Source organism: Diospyros lotus, chromosome 7, assembly GCF_014633365.1.
Source record: "Diospyros lotus cultivar Yz01 chromosome 7, ASM1463336v1, whole genome shotgun sequence".
In the NCBI taxonomy this organism is placed as follows: Eukaryota; Viridiplantae; Streptophyta; class Magnoliopsida; order Ericales; family Ebenaceae; genus Diospyros; species Diospyros lotus.
In genome coordinates, this window is record NC_068344.1 from 33,016,082 (window position 1) to 33,036,443 (window position 20,362).

General features: G+C 34.7%; 3 protein-coding genes across 3 annotated transcripts; all 3 read left to right on the forward strand.

Moving 5' to 3' along the window:
• Nucleotides 1-224: 224 nt before the first annotated feature.
• LOC127805790 (heptahelical transmembrane protein 1) lies at nt 225-2,881 on the forward strand. The gene is made up of 4 exons (XM_052342569.1): nt 225-670; nt 819-911; nt 1,786-1,843; nt 2,034-2,881. The coding sequence occupies exons 1-4, from the start codon at nt 414-416 to the stop codon at nt 2,712-2,714; spliced, it is 1,089 nt and encodes a 362-aa protein (XP_052198529.1). The 5' UTR covers nt 225-413; the 3' UTR covers nt 2,715-2,881.
• Nucleotides 2,882-7,282: 4,401 nt separating this feature from the next.
• On the forward strand, nt 7,283-10,054 carry LOC127806599 (probable glycosyltransferase At5g20260). The gene is made up of 3 exons (XM_052343983.1): nt 7,283-7,412; nt 8,584-8,938; nt 9,176-10,054. Exons 2-3 carry the CDS (start codon nt 8,594-8,596, stop codon nt 9,839-9,841), a joined length of 1,011 nt encoding a protein of 336 aa, XP_052199943.1. The 5' UTR covers nt 7,283-7,412; nt 8,584-8,593; the 3' UTR covers nt 9,842-10,054.
• Nucleotides 10,055-12,827: 2,773 nt separating this feature from the next.
• On the forward strand, nt 12,828-19,937 carry LOC127806744 (putative clathrin assembly protein At5g35200). Its single transcript, XM_052344228.1, has 16 exons — nt 12,828-12,969; nt 13,704-13,824; nt 13,906-13,975; nt 14,116-14,213; nt 16,159-16,300; nt 16,407-16,507; nt 16,846-16,929; nt 17,032-17,082; nt 17,242-17,307; nt 17,390-17,455; nt 17,595-17,675; nt 17,768-17,845; nt 18,212-18,367; nt 18,486-18,561; nt 18,849-18,961; nt 19,128-19,937. Exons 2-16 carry the CDS (start codon nt 13,726-13,728, stop codon nt 19,467-19,469), a joined length of 1,623 nt encoding a protein of 540 aa, XP_052200188.1. The 5' UTR covers nt 12,828-12,969; nt 13,704-13,725; the 3' UTR covers nt 19,470-19,937.
• Nucleotides 19,938-20,362: the final 425 nt, after the last annotated feature.

Genomic DNA, 20,362 nt, shown 5'->3' on the forward strand with positions numbered 1-20,362 from the left:
TGTGGTAAAACCTTTCCTCTATGTCTAACCACTAAATATATAGAATTGAAAAAAAAAAATATCAACAAATTAAAGAGGTGAAAATTCAATGCTTTTGCCCCATATTAATGAAGTTGTTGATAACCTAACAACCTGCACACTCCCAACTGTACGTACAAACCGATCAATGCCAAAGAACCCGTCTTTAAATGATGGATGTTGTTGGTGGAAGTCTCTCCAACCGGGCAAACACTCTCCACAGAGAGAGAGAGAGAGAGAGAGAGAGAGAGAGAGAGAGAGAGGGAGGGAGGGAGGGAGAGAGAGAGAGAGAGAAAGAATGGAAGTACACATCTCTTTCCTTCCATGATGATCATATCGTCATCGTCATCGCCATTTCTAGCATCATCTTGGCTGTGATTTGAACACGTATAGTTATGAACAACAGTGAAGGGGCTGTTTGGAGCAGAAAAACAAGAAAGACGAGGGAGATGGATCTGACAAACACTGCTGCCATCAACGGGAAGCAGCTGAAGAAGAAGAAGAAGCAGTGCCCTTTGCTTTCATTTCACGAATTGCCTGATTACATGAAAGATAACGAGTTCATCCTGAATTATTACAGAGCTGATTGGCCCCTCAAAGAGGCTTTCTTCAGCGTGTTTCGCTGGCACAATGAGACTCTTAACGTCTGGACGTAAGTGATGATGATCTGAGTTTCTTTCCTTTCTTTCCCCCCCCCCCCCCCCCTTTTTTGTTTCTTTCATGTTTTTGTGTCTTTAATTTTGATGGGTTGTGTCTTCTTGTTTTTCCTTCTGATTTTCTCTTCCTATGAATGATAACAGGCATCTACTCGCATTTGCCCTATTCTTGGGGTTAACAGTTGCTAATTTCGTGCATGCTTCTCAGCTGGCAGATCTGTTTGGCATTTTTACAAGGTATATGCATATCTTGCACAGTTTCTTTCTCCCATCCATTCAAATTAAATTCCACTTTCCCCCTAAATTAGGGAAAATGCTCAGCTTTTCTTCTTTTCATAGAATTTCCATACAGCTCGTCAATTTCATAATTAACCAAACATGGGGAAAGAAAACACCCAACAAATAGACTGATAATTGTAGGAATACCAGTTTCATATAACTTCAATTCTATGGCATTTTTTGTAAGAAGTTTTTATAGAGATATTAAATCATATATTTTCCTGACGAGTTGTCTATGAATTAACCCTTCTTGGATGCTCATTTTCCTTCTTTATTCTCACAGCCAATTTGGGTCCCCAAAAACTGCAAAAAATAAGTTACTTTTTTTGAAATTTTTATTTATAAATTAAATTGAACTATAGTCCTCTCTGATTTTCCCTGGTATAGTAGACAATGCCACAATGGTCTGAAGTCATCAATACATTCTGTTACTAGATGTTAGAGAATAGCATCAGAATCGATGGCTAAATAAGGATATATTTTGCTTTTATACATGAATCAACCGATACATATTGTCCCCCAATTAATTTAGCAACTCTATATCTTCAAAATCATCAGCAATTAACATTAATAAAAACTATTGAAAAGAAGGGAATACATGATCTGTGTGACAGTGTGTGCCTAGCTAGGGCTTGTTCCTCCTCTTGGGGCATTTTAGTTTTCTATTATCACAGGCAGAAATAATAATCCCACAATAAATTAACAAAACTTTTGAAGGTTGAATGTAGTAATATCTCTTAAAATAAGAATTGCTGTATTACATATTTGGTTAATTATATATATAAAGGTGATCCAATATTTCATGGTACTCATGTTTGGAATGATTTTGCAGTTCTTTCCCCACGAGTTCAGAGCCAAATGCCTCTCATAATCCAGAAAGGTTCTTTTCAGTAAGTCAATTCTAAAACCATTTAATTTTAGATTAAAAAATATTATGTGTCTCTAAATATTAGATTAGTAACAAATTTTTTTGCTCCAAAGAAATGATTTTTCTTTCTTTGTTGGAAGGATCTTTGAAAAGTTACACAAATAACGTCTTCCTAATCTTTTTAATCTCCATGAAAACCGGCATTTTCACAGGGCCAAACAAAGCTCATTGACCTGAAGCACCCATCGCCGCCGCCGGAAACTAATTTGCCGCCGGTGGCAACGCAGTGGCCCTTCTTCATCTTCCTCGGCGGCGCCATGTTCTGCCTCCTCTCCTCCACCACTTGCCACCTCTTCTCCTGCCACTCCCACAGCCTCAACCTCCGACTCCTCCGCCTCGACTACGCCGGCATCACCGCCATGATCATCTCCTCCTTCTTCCCCCCCATCTACTACATATTCCAGTGCCAGCCCCTCTGGCAAATCCTCTACCTCTCCGCCATCTCAGTCATGGGTCTCTTCACCATCTTCACTTTGCTCTCGCCGGCCCTTTCCACCGCCAAATTTCGCACCTTTCGGGCTCTGCTCTTCGTGGCGATGGGCCTCTTCGGCCTGATTCCGGCCGTTCATGCCCTCGTCGTGAACTGGGGCGACCCAAAGAGGAACATAACGCTGGCGTATGAATCGGCCATGGCTGTTTTCTACTTGACCGGGACCGGGTTTTACGTAAGCCGGGTGCCGGAGCGATGGCGGCCGGGCTGGTTCGATTTGGCGGGGCAGAGCCACCAGATATTCCATGTTTTTGTGGTTTTGGGAGCGTTGGCTCACTACGGGGCGGCGCTGGTTTTTCTTGAATATCGAGGGCGAATTGGGTGTGATGGGATGAAGGGATGATTAAGGATGATGTGGGTCTTAGCAGCGATTAATGTTTGATTGTGTTGTCATTCGTTTGTTGTATGGATTAATGCTGTGTAGTTGAAGATACAGAGGGAATCAACGAAGCTCGTTGGTTCTTGACTTGTTCTTAAAAATGTTCAGATAAATGATGTTTTAGTATTACAGTTTGTGCATGTGATGTGAATGCAAAAAAAAAAAAAAAAATCAATGGAGATGAAATAGAATAATGACCATAAAACAGAAGATAATGGGCATGAATACATGATTATAACTTTATTATTATAAAATGTAAATAATCATTTAAAAAAAATACAATTTTATAAAGTGTATGTCACGCTTTAAAGAAAAATATAACTGTAGTAGTTGTTGTATGATACGGTTTGGACCATTTTTTAAGAGATTAGACATCTTGCAGATTGGGCTTTGGGCCGTAGCCCAATGCACATACATGAAACTCATAATATATATATATATATATATACATCCATTTGTGTTTTATTAGGCAATCCGTTTTGATATAACTTGTTAGATAATTAGTTTTGATATTATACTAACCTAGTATTTATTAAAATGAATAAGATAAGATTATATTAAGATAACTTACTTTTAAAGCATGACCGACTTAAAATATAGGCCAGTGAGACAGGGCCCCTAAAAAAGTAATTAAAAATATTTAACTATTAGGCCCCTATGTCAAGTTCAACGGGAAAAATATTTAATTATTTTAATATTAAAAATATTTTTTATTCAAAAGGGTCCAATAAATTTTTAATGATAAGTATTTTAATATTAAAAAGAGATCTCAATAAAATTTTTATATTTTTTAAAAGAATTTCAAATTTTAAATGGCCTAAGCCCCTAACTCCCATGGGCTGGCCTTGCTTTAAAGTTCAAGATATCTTATCCAAGCACAAAAGAATAAATTTATCTAAAAAGTCTAAAATAAGAAGTCATATAATTTTTTTCAGATAAATTTAATAAACACAATAAAAAATATTTTTATTTATAATACTTTTATATTTTATTTTGTTGATCTATATCTTAATTAACAAACACTACAGTACTAATTATTCAAAGGGATTATCAGAACTGATTATCTAATTAACATATATAATTAGTGACACAACCATAAGTTGCTGGTTGATTCCATCCATTAATATAATTGCCTTAATCAAGTTTAAAGGAGTTATTAAAATTTTCAAAACAGGGTTATGATATCATTTAAACAAATATAATTTAAATGGCTTTTAAATTGCTAAATTTAGCCTAAGCAAATATAATTTAAATATTTTGAGTCAACTTGTATGGTAGCATGTAGGGTACTCATGGCTTCTTGTTTAATCATGGAAGGTCAGCTGATGAGTTAAAGCATGACTTAATTTTCTAGCCTACAGACCCTAACTCTTGAGCCATATGATTGCTAGACCAAGACTTCAATGGAGTTCACCTTTAAATATTGTTCTTTGACTCACAGGGAGTATTCTTTATCCATTTGTAAAAATTTATTATTTTCAGCAGCCTAAACAATTAATGTGCAGAAAGTTCTATTGTTATTAACTAAGAGGAGGATAAATTTTACTAAACAAATAGAGAAAAAAAGTAAAAAAAAAAAAATGTAACCATTGGCCTTGATTAGTTCTTAAACAAATAAAATCTTAATTTATTTTAAAAAAAATGCAAAAGTCAATAATTAATTCATAACCTAAGTAAAATTCAATTGAATGACAAAAATCTTAATTTCTTAATTGATTTTTTTTTTTTTCCCTAGTAGATATAGTTTTTGATTGAATTTTCAAAGACTATATTAATTTATGTTTTTAAGAGAATTGGAATTCTCTTGTTTTCTTTTTGGGTTAGTGGTTACATTTTACTACCTTTTTGTTTTTTAATTTTTCTCTCTTAAATCATCAATTGATGTCACTTTCTTTTACTTTAGGTAAGTTTGGTATTTTTTTTTTTATCTTTAATTGACTTTTTAAAAATATAATTGCGTGTAACTGTTTAAGATTAATCGGAGTATTATAATTATTTTCTTTTACCAGCATATAAATATAATTTTTTTTGTTAATAATATGGAGTTATTGATAAAAAAATAAAACTATAAGAGGATTAACTGGCTCAAATTATAAATTTTGAGGAGATTTAATATATTTTAACTTTAATAAAAATAAACTATTTTAAGATTATTTTTTGAAAATAGTTTCCAGAATCTTGTTTAAGCATATATGTTGACTAGAATTTACCCTATTGTGGGATAAGAAAATAATTTATTCATTTAATTTTTAGTAGAACAGGATAAGAAGATAATTTTCTGAACCATAATCAGTACTAGATCTTATGTCATTTAGGAATAATTGAAGGTTCAGTCCCAAATTTAAAATCCACAGACCATATTGTTTGAATGGAGAAAAAAGAATTAAGCAAACTAATTATTCCTTGTATATTTTTCTCTTTCTCGATGTAAATGTCATGAGAATCAAATAAGTTTTCACCATAATATTTATTTCAAACCAGATTTCTGTTCTCCTTGGAGCTCATTTTATAAATTAGAAAAAAAATAATTTTATTTTTTATTTTTAGAAGCACATGAAATGGAAAACCCACATATTTCTTTTAAATATTTTTTATTAATTAAGAAAAATAATTAATGATAAGTAGTTGAAATTAATTATAATTTAAGGATAGTTTAAGGTCACGAGATCTTATGGCAATCTGAAGGGTTTTGACTTGTGAAATTCTTTCCAAAAAAATAATAATAATAAAACCTCGGGAAGTTTAATGCAAGTGCATTTTAAAATTGAAAGTTGAAGCTCTCATAGTAACGCATCCCCAAGTGATATAATATAAAAAATAAAGTAAGTAGTAAGTACAAAACAGAAAGAATTACTTGGCTATGAATTAATGTTAATTTTCTAAACTCCAGTCACCTAGGGATTAGAGCTCACACTAAACTTTGTAAGGATCTCGTGAGAGTGATCTGCACATACCCTAATGAGTCGTCTTAGGCTGATTATTATTATTGTTATTTTTTGTGATACTTAAGTCTCAAGCTAATTTGAGAGGTCTATATACAGGATGGTATTTTATATATAGATCTACAAGTAAATACCCATTTATGAATTGATTGAAATTGCAAATTTGTGGGTGTTAATTTAAGTCCATAATTTCAGCCCCATTTTGAGGTCTTTCACATCTGAATCATCAACTAGTGAGGGTTGAGGTGAAGTTTTCCGCATCCAAAGGACTGATGATTATATAAAATAAATATAGGGATTAATCAAATTAACAATGGATCTCTCCTACAAATCCGCAGGAACTCGCTGCCTCCATTAATATAATTAGTTTGAAATGAACTTGGAGGGGAGGCCATACATGCATGCTGCTTTCTATCCGGAGACCCTTCTAGTATTGTATCAATTAACTTGCAATGAAATGGAAAAGCCGCCCATATGCTTCTTTCCTAAGCTTTGCAACAATTTGTGGGCTCAATTACATCTAGCAACAGTGATGGATCACATGCTGTGTTGCTCTTTGACATGGATTGTGCCCTAATTTATACAAGGTTGCCATGTTGTGCAATTTTTATTTGCCTTGGAAAAGAAGCATGTTACTTAAAGTGGGACTAAATCATCCACATTTACTACCCAAATCGCCCCCCTATTGGACCAAAACCTTGCTATAGATCGTTCTCCACTCAACCAATTACAAGGCACCTTATTTCCAACACCATTTTATTTTTTAAAAAAAAAAATATTATTATTTTTAAAAAAAATTATAATTTTAGCATCAAAACAGAATTATTTACTAATCCATATATATCAGATGGCAGTTATTATGAGTTGCCCCAACAATTGATTTATTTTGTTATGTGTTGGGATGTATACATAAAAGTCAAGAACTCATCGGTTGAACCCAGAGTATATAACCATAACATAAAGGGAGAGTTTGACGAAATATGTAATTAGCTTCCTTTCCAAGTATAAATAAAATAATGATTTGATTTTACGTTCAGAAAACAAATCTTAAGTGAAGTTTGATTACATTAAACGATGTACTTTTCTCTTACATAATGACAAAAATTAATCGGATTGTGTACTAACATATCTGCTTTTGCACCACGTGTCCTCTGTAGGATTCCATTGGGTATTCTCCATCAAATGAACCCTATATATAAGTACAGAAAAAGACCAGAAAGAACTCAAGAAACTGGCCATGGAATTGGCAGCTTTCAGAAGCAACCCAAGATTCTTACTATTCCCTGCTCTTCTTCTTCTTCTTCTTCTCATCCTCTACTGCTTCCCTCTCCATCAAAAAACTCATTTTATCACTCCAGTCTCTCCTCCCAGATCCAGCTATGATACTTTGCAGGCTTCTTTTTCAACTTCCTTGTTTAAAACCCGTGGAAATGGGGGTAGCTATGGGAGAGTGAGTGATATTATATATATATATATATAAGTGATTTTGAAGCTTTTCTCTTTCTGGGTCGTCTTCATTCTTTTGTTTCTTTTTAATGGTTTATCTTGTTCACTATTTGTAGGTGCAGAAGAAAAGGGGGCTGGAACGAATTGAAGAAGATTTAGCAAGATCACGAGCAGCCATCCGCAAGGCAGTTCATGCCCGGGAAAACACAACTTACAAGGATGAGAAATTCACTCCCAGAGGATCAATTTACAGGAACTCGTATGCTTTTCATCAGTAAGTTTAATACCCACAGCAGAATTTTCTTGATCAATTTATGGTTTCTTTCATACATTTCTTAATTTTAAAATGCGAATTGAACTGTATTAGTAAAACTATTAATGTTGAAGACGCATAAAATTATCTGTGTGAAGCTTGAATTTGAAATGTAAATTAAGGGCACAATGGTTCCAAAGATGGAGTACTGTCCAATAATGCTTAGTGAGTCCAGCCTGCACCAGCTGATATATATGAACGAACCGGGGAAGTAAATTGTTTCAGATAAATGCACCGGTGTCTAAAGGACCTAAAGGTTGATGACACATGACAGTTCCATGAGATTCCATGCAATTAATTTGCAGCATGCCACCTTCTCACAAACTGTTCACATTTTCCTTCTTTTTTATGGGGGTATTTCATCCTTATAAAGAGCATTAAACTCAAAAGATGGAGCTATGGAGCTACAAGCTGAACACAAAAACAATATGTCTACAATTTCTTTCAGGATTTTTCTATCACAAGACTATGATAAGGTCTGATAAATACATATTTTTTTTTTTCTTTTTAGCATAGTAGTGTAATATGGTATCTCCAATTTAGATGATTTATATTTTTTGTATGTTATTTAAATTTTTTTAAGCGAGATGTCCAAACACTTATTCGGACAATAAAAAATGTTTTGATCGACCCTACAAATAAAATGTAATAAATATATTTCATGTAAAAAAATATATTTATTATATCTTATCCTATGTTTAGAAAAAAAAAATATTCTATCTATATTTCTCTTCTTAAAATATTAGGTAAAGTGTGAAATAAATCACTGTATTTTACTCTCATGATCAATTTGACTATTGTGCTTTAAGAATAATCAAATAAACCACTCTACTTGCAAGGTCAATTTACCCATTATATTTTAAAAAGTATCAAGAGACATTATATTATCAGATCAGATGCAGGGTCACATTAACTTATTATGATACATGTTTTTTTTTAACACCATCGATCCAACCACATTTTAATTTTATTAATTAATGTGCTAACTCTATCGTCAATAAAAATAACATCACATGGTCACAAATTCTAATTTAAAGAATCCCATGCAGATATTACAATTTGTGTCTTTTTAAAATATAATAATATATAGATTTCAAATTTAATATTTTTTTGGGGGGGTTGGGGGCAGAAGCCACATAGAGATGACGAAGAGGTTCAAGGTGTGGACTTACAAAGAAGGAGAGGAACCGCTGGTACATTCGGGACCCATGAAGAATATCTACTCCATTGAAGGGCAGTTCATTGCAGAGATGGAGAGTACTGCGACGAACCCTTTTGCAGCCTCCCATCCCGACGAAGCTCACGCCTTCTTCATCCCTATCAGCGTGGTTAAGATAGTTCAGTACGTCTACAAGCCCCTCACCACTTTCTCTCGAATTCAACTCCAAACTTTGTTTCTAGACTACGTCCGGATCATCGCCGATAAGTATCCCTACTGGAACCGCAGCAATGGCGCTGACCATTTCTTCGTTTCTTGTCACGATTGGGTACGTCTTTTCTCCATTATATATTTACCCTTCTCCGTTAGCTAGGGTTATTTAATTTGTGGATAAAGAAGGAAACTAGGGTTTTTACTCCCCTGAGTTGATCGCCATATTTCATAGTTGTTTTAATTATATATTTCTTATATTCATCTTAATATTGTCATCTATGATACAGTAAAGTTGCCATTAATTCATAGTTTCTAGGTCAAATGACGACTAATTTGCTGCTCGAAACCCTAGGCACCAGACGTTTCAAGCGCTAACCCTGAGCTCTTCAAGAACTTCATCAGAGTCCTTTGCAACGCCAACACCTCCGAAAGGTTCAACCCCAAAAGAGACGTTTCATTGCCGGAGGTTTTCGGACCGGCCGATCGCCTAGCCTCGCCGAGCTACAGCCAACCGCCGAACGACCGTCCGATCCTGGCCTTCTTCGCCGGAGGGGCCCACGGCTACATCCGGAGAATCCTGATCCAGCAATGGAAGGACAAAGACGACGAAGTTATCGTCCGCGAGTACCTCCCCAAAGGCCAAAACTACACCAAATTAATGGGCCAGAGCAAGTTCTGCCTCTGCCCTAGCGGCTACGAAGTGGCAAGCGCTAGGATTGTGGAAGCGATCTACGCCGGCTGCTTACCGGTGATCATATCAGACAATTATTCATTGCCGTTCGGCGATGTTCTTGATTGGAGCCAGTTTTCTGTTAATATTCCGGTGGAGAAGATACCAGAGATAAAGGAGATTCTGCGAGCGGTGCCGGCGTGGAAGTACTTGAGGATGCAGAAGAGAGTGAGGAGATTGCAGCGGCATTTCACGATGAACCGGCCGGCGAAGCCATTTGATTTAATTCACATGGTGCTTCATTCGGTGTGGCTAAGAAGACTTAATTTCAGGTTGCAAATTACTTGATTAATTCCACTCTTTTTGGCTCTTAATCCAAAATTGTTTTTATCCCGATTGGTGAGTTAGATCGATGAGACATGAGAGCATGGGTTGCTTACGGATCGATCAATGGATAAGAGCATGTGATTATACATAAAATATATGTTTGCATGCGACATTCAAAGCATAATTCCAGACCAGAGACTAATATTTTATTTATGGGATCAGCTGAAGATTTTCATCTTCATTTCAATCGATGAGGAAAACCTATTGATCCAAGACTAATAATAATAGTATTTCTCTTGAGATGGTCGTCCTTAGATAATTTTCTCCACTTATACTTTTAATTTCGATAAAAAAAATAAATCGTAAGTATAAAATTTTATCTCATTGCACAAGAAAATAAAACTCACGACGCATTAATACGAATCTGAGATCATATTTCTTTTGTGATGATGGTCTGTGCAGGCAAGGCCTGCTTCTCTCTGCAATTGGGCCTACAAGTCCTACTGGCCCAATTTGGCCTCGAGTGGGCCATAGAGCTGATACAAACTTGAGCCCACTCAGAGAAGGCCTTCATGGATTCTGCTCTTTTGTGTTGGTTTTTAATTTTATGATTAAATTAATTTAACTTATAATTTAACATAAAAATTATTGTGATGGGTTGGCACATAATTAATTTTCATTATGTGAGGACAGTGGGTCCCACGAAAGGGATCAGTTGTTGCACCGTGCAATCTGGTACGCCTGATGCTAGCTGGCCCCCTGCCCGCCCAGCTCCGATGTGGCTGTGCTTATATATCATCGGCGAAACCTTTGATTTGACCAGCCCACCACCCTGTCCAGGGGTATTATTGTAATTTCGAGATACGTTTATTTATTTAAAGCGGTAAACGTGACACAAATAGGATTACTGCTGGCAGGTTCTTAGCTGTTCCACGCGGCATCCTTCTCAGGGACGTTTAGCTGGAATACCCCTTGATCTGTGCCTTATTACAGGACAACCATTTGAAAATATTATTAAAATTAGTATCACCCTCCCTTTACTTAATATTTAAATTATTAAAATAACTCATGCTTATAAAACAATATTATCAGGTGTGATATTTTGTGAAAACTGTAATTAAATTGAATCCTCTAGAATATTGTAATAAATTAGGTGAATATTTTTAAAATTGGTCATTATTAAAGTCATGCTTATATAATATTATTTTCCTCCTACTTACCAATTAAATAACAGTGGAGGTCTGATTGATGAACTTGAGATTTCAAATTTGGAACACAATGATCAAGACGGTACTTTTTTGTGGGCCCACAAAAGCCACCAGTAAAAATAGAATATTCTTCCACAAAAAAATATTTTAATATCCTTTCAAAATTTGCATTAATTACTATAATGATGAGAAGTTTTGTAAAATTATACAAATTAGAAGTATGTAGTTGACTGGAGGATAATGTATTTTTAAAATTATCGTTTTTATGCAGTTTTTCGTCACTCGTGTTTTAAATTTTAGTAAAAGAAATAAATTATAGGCGAAGACTTTGTCGCGTTACGCAGGATAAGAAATTAAATCCATAATTTATTAATATAAATTTTAATTTATCGTAATCTTACTATTTGATCTGTATTATAGAAGTTAGGATAATTTATTTTTAAAAAATAATATTACGTGTCATGATTAATAATAATATCATCATGTGTCATATTTTTATTAAAATAAATAATAAGTAGAAGAGGTAATAATATATAATTTTTAAATTTTTTTTAATAAAAAATGTCATATAATTGATGACACGGCATTAATTAATTATGATGATTCTTAATAATATGTATTTTTAAAATGTGTGATAGCTACCGTTGATTACCTTAAAGATGGTTTATAGAATAATCTGAATAAAACTATTTTCCTTGTTGCCAAAGAGGAACAGCATTCTCTCTCCGGTGGCGGCCCAATATGAGATGAGTCGTCATATAAACGACAACATTTAACTATTTAAGACAAGGAAGAAAGGTTCCAATACAACCAAAAGGACACTTCCCTTACCTTTCCCGCAAAACACCAACCGCTTGATTCCCACAACACTCCAATCACAAACTCATCCAACGGTTCTAATCTCATCCAGCCAGATTTCACGTCGTACGCTTCCGTATTCTGACATAGAGAGAGGGAGAGGGGCCAAAGTAAAGGCTAAAAGCCATCAAAGCAAGGCAACGAATATAATATGACATCAATTATTTATAATAATTTTTTATTTCTTTTTCCTTTTCTTTTTTATTTGAAAGGTAAATTAAATTCGATAATAATGCTTTAACTTTAACTTTAAATTCGATAATTATTTATAATAATAATATGATTAACTCTCATACAATTAGGATTAGGGAATTTTTTATGTTTAAAAATTTTATAGAAGTAAATACTGACTTTAGAAATTATATGAAAATAGAAATATTTTGAGATAATCAATAAATATTGCAGAAAATTGGGTGTGGCTTTTTTTTAATTTTTTTATAGTTTAAAATTTATCATTTGATTTGTATGTTTATAATATATATTATTTGTATTTATTAGTATTTTTAAAACCAAAATAAATCGATTGGATGACCAAATAAATTGTTAATCGGTAAGAAGATCAATTTAATTCAAATTAAAAAAAAATAATTTTTAAAAGTTAGTTATACCGAACTTGAAATGCGGCTCCAACCATTAACCTAACAAACCGACACAATTCGATTAATTTTTATAAATAAACTTAATTTAAAAATTTTGAATTATGATCTTATTTTAGAGATATTTTAATTAATGATAGTAGTAAATTATATATACATATCTTAATTATTAATATATGATAAATTTGAATTGTGTTGGTAACACACATTGGCATATGTTTTAAAAAGAAGTCACTAAATTTAAAATATGGTAAATTTATAGATTGTCATGAAAATATATTATGAACTTTATTTTTTATTTTAATATATATATATATATATATGTGAATATATACGTGAATGAAGCCGACGGCCAACCAAAGCCAATTCATTTCTAGCGACTTTTCTTCGTCTCAGACCAGACTCTACCGACGCCTCTCTCTCTCTCTCCTGAAATTGGGTTCTCTCCTTTCCTTTTTACCTCTCCAAGATTGGGTTTTGGGGTCTGGTGAGTGTGTTGTTTATCTATGATTTCTCTTTGCCTTTTTGTTTTTGCTTTCGTTTTGGTGTCTGAGCTCGAAAGATTCATGTGAATCGGGGATTCTTGTGTTCTGTGTCGGGTGGTTGTTCTGACTCTTCTACTAGATCTTTGATTGTGGTCGAGGGTTTATCTCAGTTTCGCTCGTCCATGTGCCAATTATTAGCTTGATTTTGGTATTGGGTTGTCGGCTATTTTACTGATCAAGAGTCAATTTTCTTCTTCTGGCTTGTTTGTTTGTTTAGGTTTTATACTCAATTGATTTTGTTTCTGCTCTTCTAGTTTCATTTATCAAATATTTGCTTGCTTGGCATAATTTAGGACATAATGATTTTCCAGATTGGTGACGATATAATATTTGTTTGTTTGAACTCGAACCCATATTCAGTTAACAGACAATAATCAAGGGTTCATGATGTTTGAGAGTCTAATTTTGATTATAGTTGAGAATGCCCTATAATTTGTTTATGCCATTGTGATTCTGTTTCCATGTTTGAAGCAATTTAATCTGGTTCTAGTTTGGTTAAAAGAACTCCGGTTTTGAGGCTAATTATTGGAGCTGTTGATAGTTGAATGACATGGGGATATGTGTTTATCAATGAAACTTCTTTGCGGTGATTTCGCAAGATGAGTCTATTTTCTTGTTAGGAATTGAGGTTCATCTCCTGATGTCAGTGTTATTTTTCTATTCAATACTTGCTTAGACTCTTGTAATTGAGAGGCACAATGTCGGGAGGAGGCTCACAGAATAGTTTAAGGAAGGCGCTTGGAGCCATTAAGGACACCACCACTGTCAGTTTGGCAAAAGTAAATAGCGATTACAAGGTATGAATTATTGGGATATCACGATAGTTCTTGCGGTGGTGGATGCTTCTTGATCTTCTTAAATGGTATTCATATTTGTAGGAGTTGGATATTGCAATTGTCAAAGCCACAAATCATGTTGAGCGCCCAGCAAAAGAAAAGCACATAAGAGGTGGGTATTCTCTCCAAATGGATTCACGATGGGATGCTCTTTGTTGTTGATCTTTCTTCCAATTTCTGCCCTCAAATTTTTATCTGCCTTGAAAATGATTCCTGATGGATATTTTTTTCATTAATTATTGTCTTTTGCAGCTGTCTTTGCTGCTATTTCAGCTACAAGGCCTCGAGCTGATGTTGCATACTGCATACATGCTTTGGCTAGACGATTGTCAAAGACTCACAACTGGGCGGTATGTGTTCAAGCAAATTATTATTCATGCTAGAACAATTTATCCTGGCAGGCATACTTTTATTTGGAAATGCCTTCAAGGTGTAATCCAAGAATTGTGTAGTTGTTAGATTTTTAATAACTTTTGAGTATGCAATTCTGCGCATTTGTAGTGAATGATATGATCTAGCAACCGTGGAGGAAGTTGAAGTGGCACTTCTATTTCTTTTTAGTATCACTTTGTATAACTTCTTTTTCCTTTCTGAAGTACTAATTCTTTGTGTTTTAGACTTAGTCACTAATTCTTCGTATTTTAGACCATGGTCACACATTTGTTTCTGATCGCGCATATCTGATCGGGGTACAAATGTGGAGGGATGCAACCTAGATCACCAAAAATGGTGATCCCAAGTATAAAACTTTAAAGCAACTTGATTGCCCAAATTCAAAGGTCTAAACTCAGAAATCTTTGGGAGATGAAAGAAGTTACCTTATCATTAAGCTTTTGAGATGACTGTTAGCTTTAAATTTGTTATGTCAGCATTTAGTTTTTTTTTCCCGTTTCTGGTCCTACTGTTATGTTTTTATGTTATTGCAGACTTGCTTTTTGTTAAGTTGAACCTTTTTTCATTGTAATATCTTATGAATATAACACAAATTTTTCTTCAAATTTTAATAAACATAACAATATATTATTCAAAGCAAACCACTGAACCAAACTGGCATACCAAAGAACTTGTACCTAGATATGTAGTGTACCTTGTACCTGAATACATACCATGAATTAGAACATACCACGTCCTGTGTAACTGTGTTTTAGACTTAGGTGAGTGCTTTTGTGGACTGAGGAATCTTTTCTATGGGCTGTTTCCTGCATTGTACACATTTGTATAGTATGCGAGCCTAGTTGTGTTTGATTCGATAAATATGAATGATGGCTGTTGGCTGATATAACACCTTGAGCTGGGGATCAATAGAACATAGGTTTAAGACAATAACGATGGTTACATGTATATGCCTACTCATTTATAAGATTTTGTTCTCCTAAAGGTGAGGGGATAGTTTTATCTAGGATGGAGATAAAGACAAATATTATGGTTCCCTCAGGAAAATCAATGGTAATATAATATTGACTATCTCTTCCCCTGTTCTTGAGGATTGATAGAATTTAAAGGTTAAGATTGACTTGCTGAATTTTTATTGTTCCAAACTGTGCTGGTTGGCCAACTTATCACTCAGTAAAGGAAGTATAATAATACCAGCAACAGAAACAACAATTACAAGCCTTAATCCCACAAGGTGGGTAGTTAGTAAAGGAAGTAGACCAACTAAATCTATGCAACTAAGAAGCACTTGCAACATAGTGATTAGCTAATCTAGTTTTCCCCATTTTAATTGAAAAATCTTGATGTGTATCTAATGCTTTGAAATGTATTAGCAACTCTTTTTCTGCCCTTCCCTCAACCTATAATTTTTATTAACTGTATACTTTCTTATGTTCTATGATCACGACTAAATCATAAGTTTACCTATAAAATGTATCAAGCTTTTAAAATACTGATATTGATTGGCACCAGAGGGTCTGTAGGATTAAGTGGAAATTTGATGTTTCTATTTGATACCTTGTGTGAGAATGAGAATTCAATTCTCTTTGGTATGAATGCTTTCTTTGTACAAAGAGTAGAAACAAATATAATTTCTGTGTTTATTTGTATACACTGTATTAATGATATGTATTCTTTTTTTTTTATTGAACTTCTTTTGCTGTATTCCTCATCACTTGAAATCTAGATCTTTGGCATTAAGTGTTAAAGTGGTAAGAGAATTCGTTGAATACACTTCTTTGAAGTTGTGATGGCAGTAATTATTTTGTTTCTTTACTAGTTAAATCATGCGATTTAAATATATCCCTTTATTATTATGTATAATTGCCAAGGTTTCTTAGCTGACTATTTCTTTGTGTTTAGGTTGCATTGAAAACTTTAATTGTTATTCATCGTGCCTTGAGAGAAGTGGACCCCACTTTTCAAGAAGAACTAATCAATTATGGAAGGAGCAGAAGCCGTATGCTCAACATGGCCCATTTTAAAGATGATTCAAGTCCCAATGGTGTGGTCTTCCCCCTCACCCATCTATTTATTTATCTATCATTTCTAATGATTGGTATGCCCATGTAAGTTCAAAATTTCCTAATAGTTGCCATTCTTCTGTTCAGCATGGGATTACTCTGCTTGGGTTCGTGCTTATGCCCTATTTTTAGAAGAAAGGCTGGAATGTTTCCGGGTACTGAAGTATGATGTTGAGACTGATCGCCCTGTAAGACATCACAATCTTATATTCCTTTGGCATATTAATCATATTTTTCTTATGCTTTGACAATAAAGCTGTAGATCTATACATTTATTGAAATTAAAAAAAAAAAAACTGTCTTAAAAGGGTTAAGTTTCCATCACAGCCAGGGAAGATCAGTAGAACACTGCATGATCTTGTGTTTTATCATTAACTTTGATAATTGCTTATCTTGATTAATGACCTTCTTGGGAATTAATTACTGTTTCCTTTAGTTAGATTTTGAAAATTGGCAAAAAAAATTCTATTAGACTAATTAAGTTGATTTGGTTATTCAAAAATTATTTATGGAAATCCTGCTGCAGAGAACTAAAGATCTGGATACTCCAGAATTGCTTGAGCAGTTACCTGCCTTGCAGCAGCTTCTATATCGTGTTCTTGGTTGCCAGGTAACTTCCCCAGTTCAGTCTACTGAATTAAGTTCTCTCAAACCTGTTGTTGTCTAGGGCACTGATATGATAATACTGGTCCCTAATGAAACTTTAATGCAGCCACAAGGAGCTTCATTACATAATTTTGTGATTCAATTGGCACTCTCAATGGTTAGTGAAGTTTATACAGATATAGCTTTGTCCTTGGCTTAACTGAAGTACCATGCAAATGGCATTTTCTTTATTTAATTAATCATTAAACAGAATTCTTGATTTGAGTTGCTCCAAGGCAAGCATTTAACATCACAAGTGCCTTTTATTATTCACCAGGTTGCTTCTGAAAGCATTAAAATTTATAATGCTATCAGCGATGGTACTGTCAATTTGGTTGACAAGGTAGATCATGTTTCTGAATTTGTGAATGAATAGGCTCATCTTTCATCAGACCATGGATATATGATACTATGTTTCTTGACAGTTTTTTGAGATGCAACGGCATGATGCTGTTAAGGCTTTAGAAATATATCGAAGGGCAGGGAAACAGGTAATTCTTTTGCAAACGATTTGTTGCAATCATCTGTACTTTCTGTTATATTTTCTCTGTAAGTAAAAATCTATTAAATAGGTCAGGGAAACAAATTGTGTCCTTGGTGCTTATACCTAAATTATCAACATATCTTCAGGCAGAGGGGCTATCAGAGTTCTATGAAGTATGTAAAAGCTTCGATGTTGGGCGTGGAGAAAAATTTATGAAGATTGAGCAGGTTTGTAATTTTTTATATGTGATGAGGCCCATGTTTTTTGCTATTTATTCTCACTAAATTTTGATGGAGTCGTTTATTGGTTGATAATGAAGCCACCTGCATCGTTTTTACAAGCAATGGAAGAGTATGTGAGAGAGGCTCCACGTGGTTCAACATTTCGCAAGGATCAGGTAAGGAAATCTTTGAACTTCAACTGTGAACCTTTTATCTTGGCATAAAGCAATATGTGGGTACCGGTGTCACTAAGCAAAAGAACATAAAGTATCTTTGGTCTTCAGGAGGTATGGCATGTTGTCAAACCTTGGAGCTTGAGCTTTTCAACATATAAAAAATTCCATTTCATTTTCTGAAATGTGCCATAATCATTTATATTAAAGAATAGTTTAGCTTCATGAGCACTGTATAACCTTTGTGCTAACTTGTGGAGGGTGTGACCTATCAGTGTAACATCCACAGTTTCTCAACAGTTAAACATTTCTTTAATTCTTCTATTAATTGGCCTCAATTTCCTTTTTATCCCATGTTTCTCAAAGCAGGTGACTGATGCCCCTAAGATAACCCTAGCCTTAGAGTACAAGAAAAGTCCAGAGGTGCAGGAGAAAAGTCCACCATCCCCCTCTCCACCTGAACCCGAATCAGCACCTGAACCTGCTAAGGTGCAAGCTCCTGTTGCTGAGCCACCTGACCTGCTGGTAATTACTTTTATTTTTGTCTCTTGTCAAAAAATATCAATTTGTGATTGTTATTCTGGACTTTATGTGAAGAATCCATGAGATTTCTGTTTAGCGTCCTTGATTTCTTTTTTGCTAGGGTTTGAATGATCCTGCTCCAGTTGCTTCAGAATTAGATGAGAAGAATGCTCTGGCTTTGGCTATTGTGCCTGTTGGTAAGTTCCCTTAGGAATCTAATGATGTCAAGCATCGTACAATTGCTCAAGAGTTTTAAAATTCCATCAGGGCCTTAGAGCAACTTTATATGATAAAATTTTGCGGTTCTATTCTATCTTGTGTAACATGAATAGAGATGATATTTTTAAATTTGAAGTGCCTAATATAAGGACCTTATGACATTGTTGACGATCTAGCTTGGCCATTGTTGATTAGGTTTCTAGTCAAATGGAAGATTTTCTCTATGTTATGGATATGCCTCTAATGTTTTCTTTTCAAATTGCAGCCGATCAATCAACTCCTGCTGCCACAGATCCTGCAAATGGAACTACTGGCTGGGAATTGGCCCTTGTTACCGCTCCAAGCTCAAATGAAAACGCCACAGCTACTAGCAAATTGGTATTGAATTCAACTTCTTCACTTCCTCTTATTTGTTCAAAAAAAAAAAGGCAATATATATATATGAATTCTTCATCAGTAATTGAAACTTCAGGTTAAGGGTGTTTCGAAATTTAACAGTTTCTTTCGAATTTATACTTGGGTGTTTACTTTTGCATGGAAAAAGGCTGGAGGACTGGACAAACTTACATTGGACAGCCTATATGATGATGCAATAAGAAGAAGCAACCAGCAAGGAAACTATAACCCGTGGGAGCCAGTCCAAATGGCTGGTCCCATGATGCCCCAAACAACCCATGATCCGTTCTATGCCTCCAATGTGATGGCTGCCCCGCCCAGTGTGCAAATGGCCGCCATGGCCAGCCAGCAGCAAGCTTTCATGTTCCAGCAGCAGCAGCATCAACAGATGATGATGGGCCCCCAGCCGCAGCCTGCAAATCCTTTCGGCAACCCATATGGCTCAGGTATGCCTGTCCAAGCCTACAATCCATACTCGGGACTTATTTAGACCCAATCTCTAGAAACGCGCTTCTTTTTGCTTGAAACTCGACAATGGAAACATGGAGAGGCAGAACTGTTTTGGACGCAATGCTGGGGAGATGTGAAGGATATAGAACATAGATTTGTATCATATGTTGTGCAAATGGAAAGAGATGGGACAAAGATTATTTTGTACAATAACAGGGTTGGGATGGTGCTCTGATTGTGTCGATTACTTACATTGATGAAGGTGGGAATAATTGTGACAAGATGACATTTTTTGGCCTGCTTGCTTGTACTTCATTCTGAAGCAGGATTCTGTTCTTCTCATTTTTTTTTTCTTTTTTTGTCCTTGAATTCTTTTTTCTTTTTGGGTTTATCTAGGTATAACTTCGAACAGTACAAAGCCATTTGTATTTTTTTCTTTTTTGTGATTATTGCTAAACATTTGTGTAATGTGGGCACAATGCTTGATTAGTGATACTTTTTTGTTAAACATGGTTCATTGATTACCAGATTATTAATTGACCCCACTCTATTGTTATCTTGTTTTTGTTGCTAGAATATAGAGAGCTTAGGTTTCTGCAACATGACCTTTACACAGAATTCTAATACAGAATAATTTTAATCGCTAATAACTATACATTAGGAAGGGGATGCGTGCATCGTACAAGATAGTCGTTTTGATTTAGAGACTTATTGAGTTATTTTATGATTTTGTCTTAAAAGAGTCCTAAAAATGGAAAATAGTCCCTTTGCTCTGTATATTTCCATGGGGGAATTTTGTACACAATTTTTTGCTCAGGGGATGTAAAATATATTTTATGTGCATAATTAAGACGTGTGGAGTCAAAAGTTACAGGGTAGCCTTGGAAGTTGGTGTGCTGTCGACTATTGTGTCAAGCCCAGAATCCAATTTAG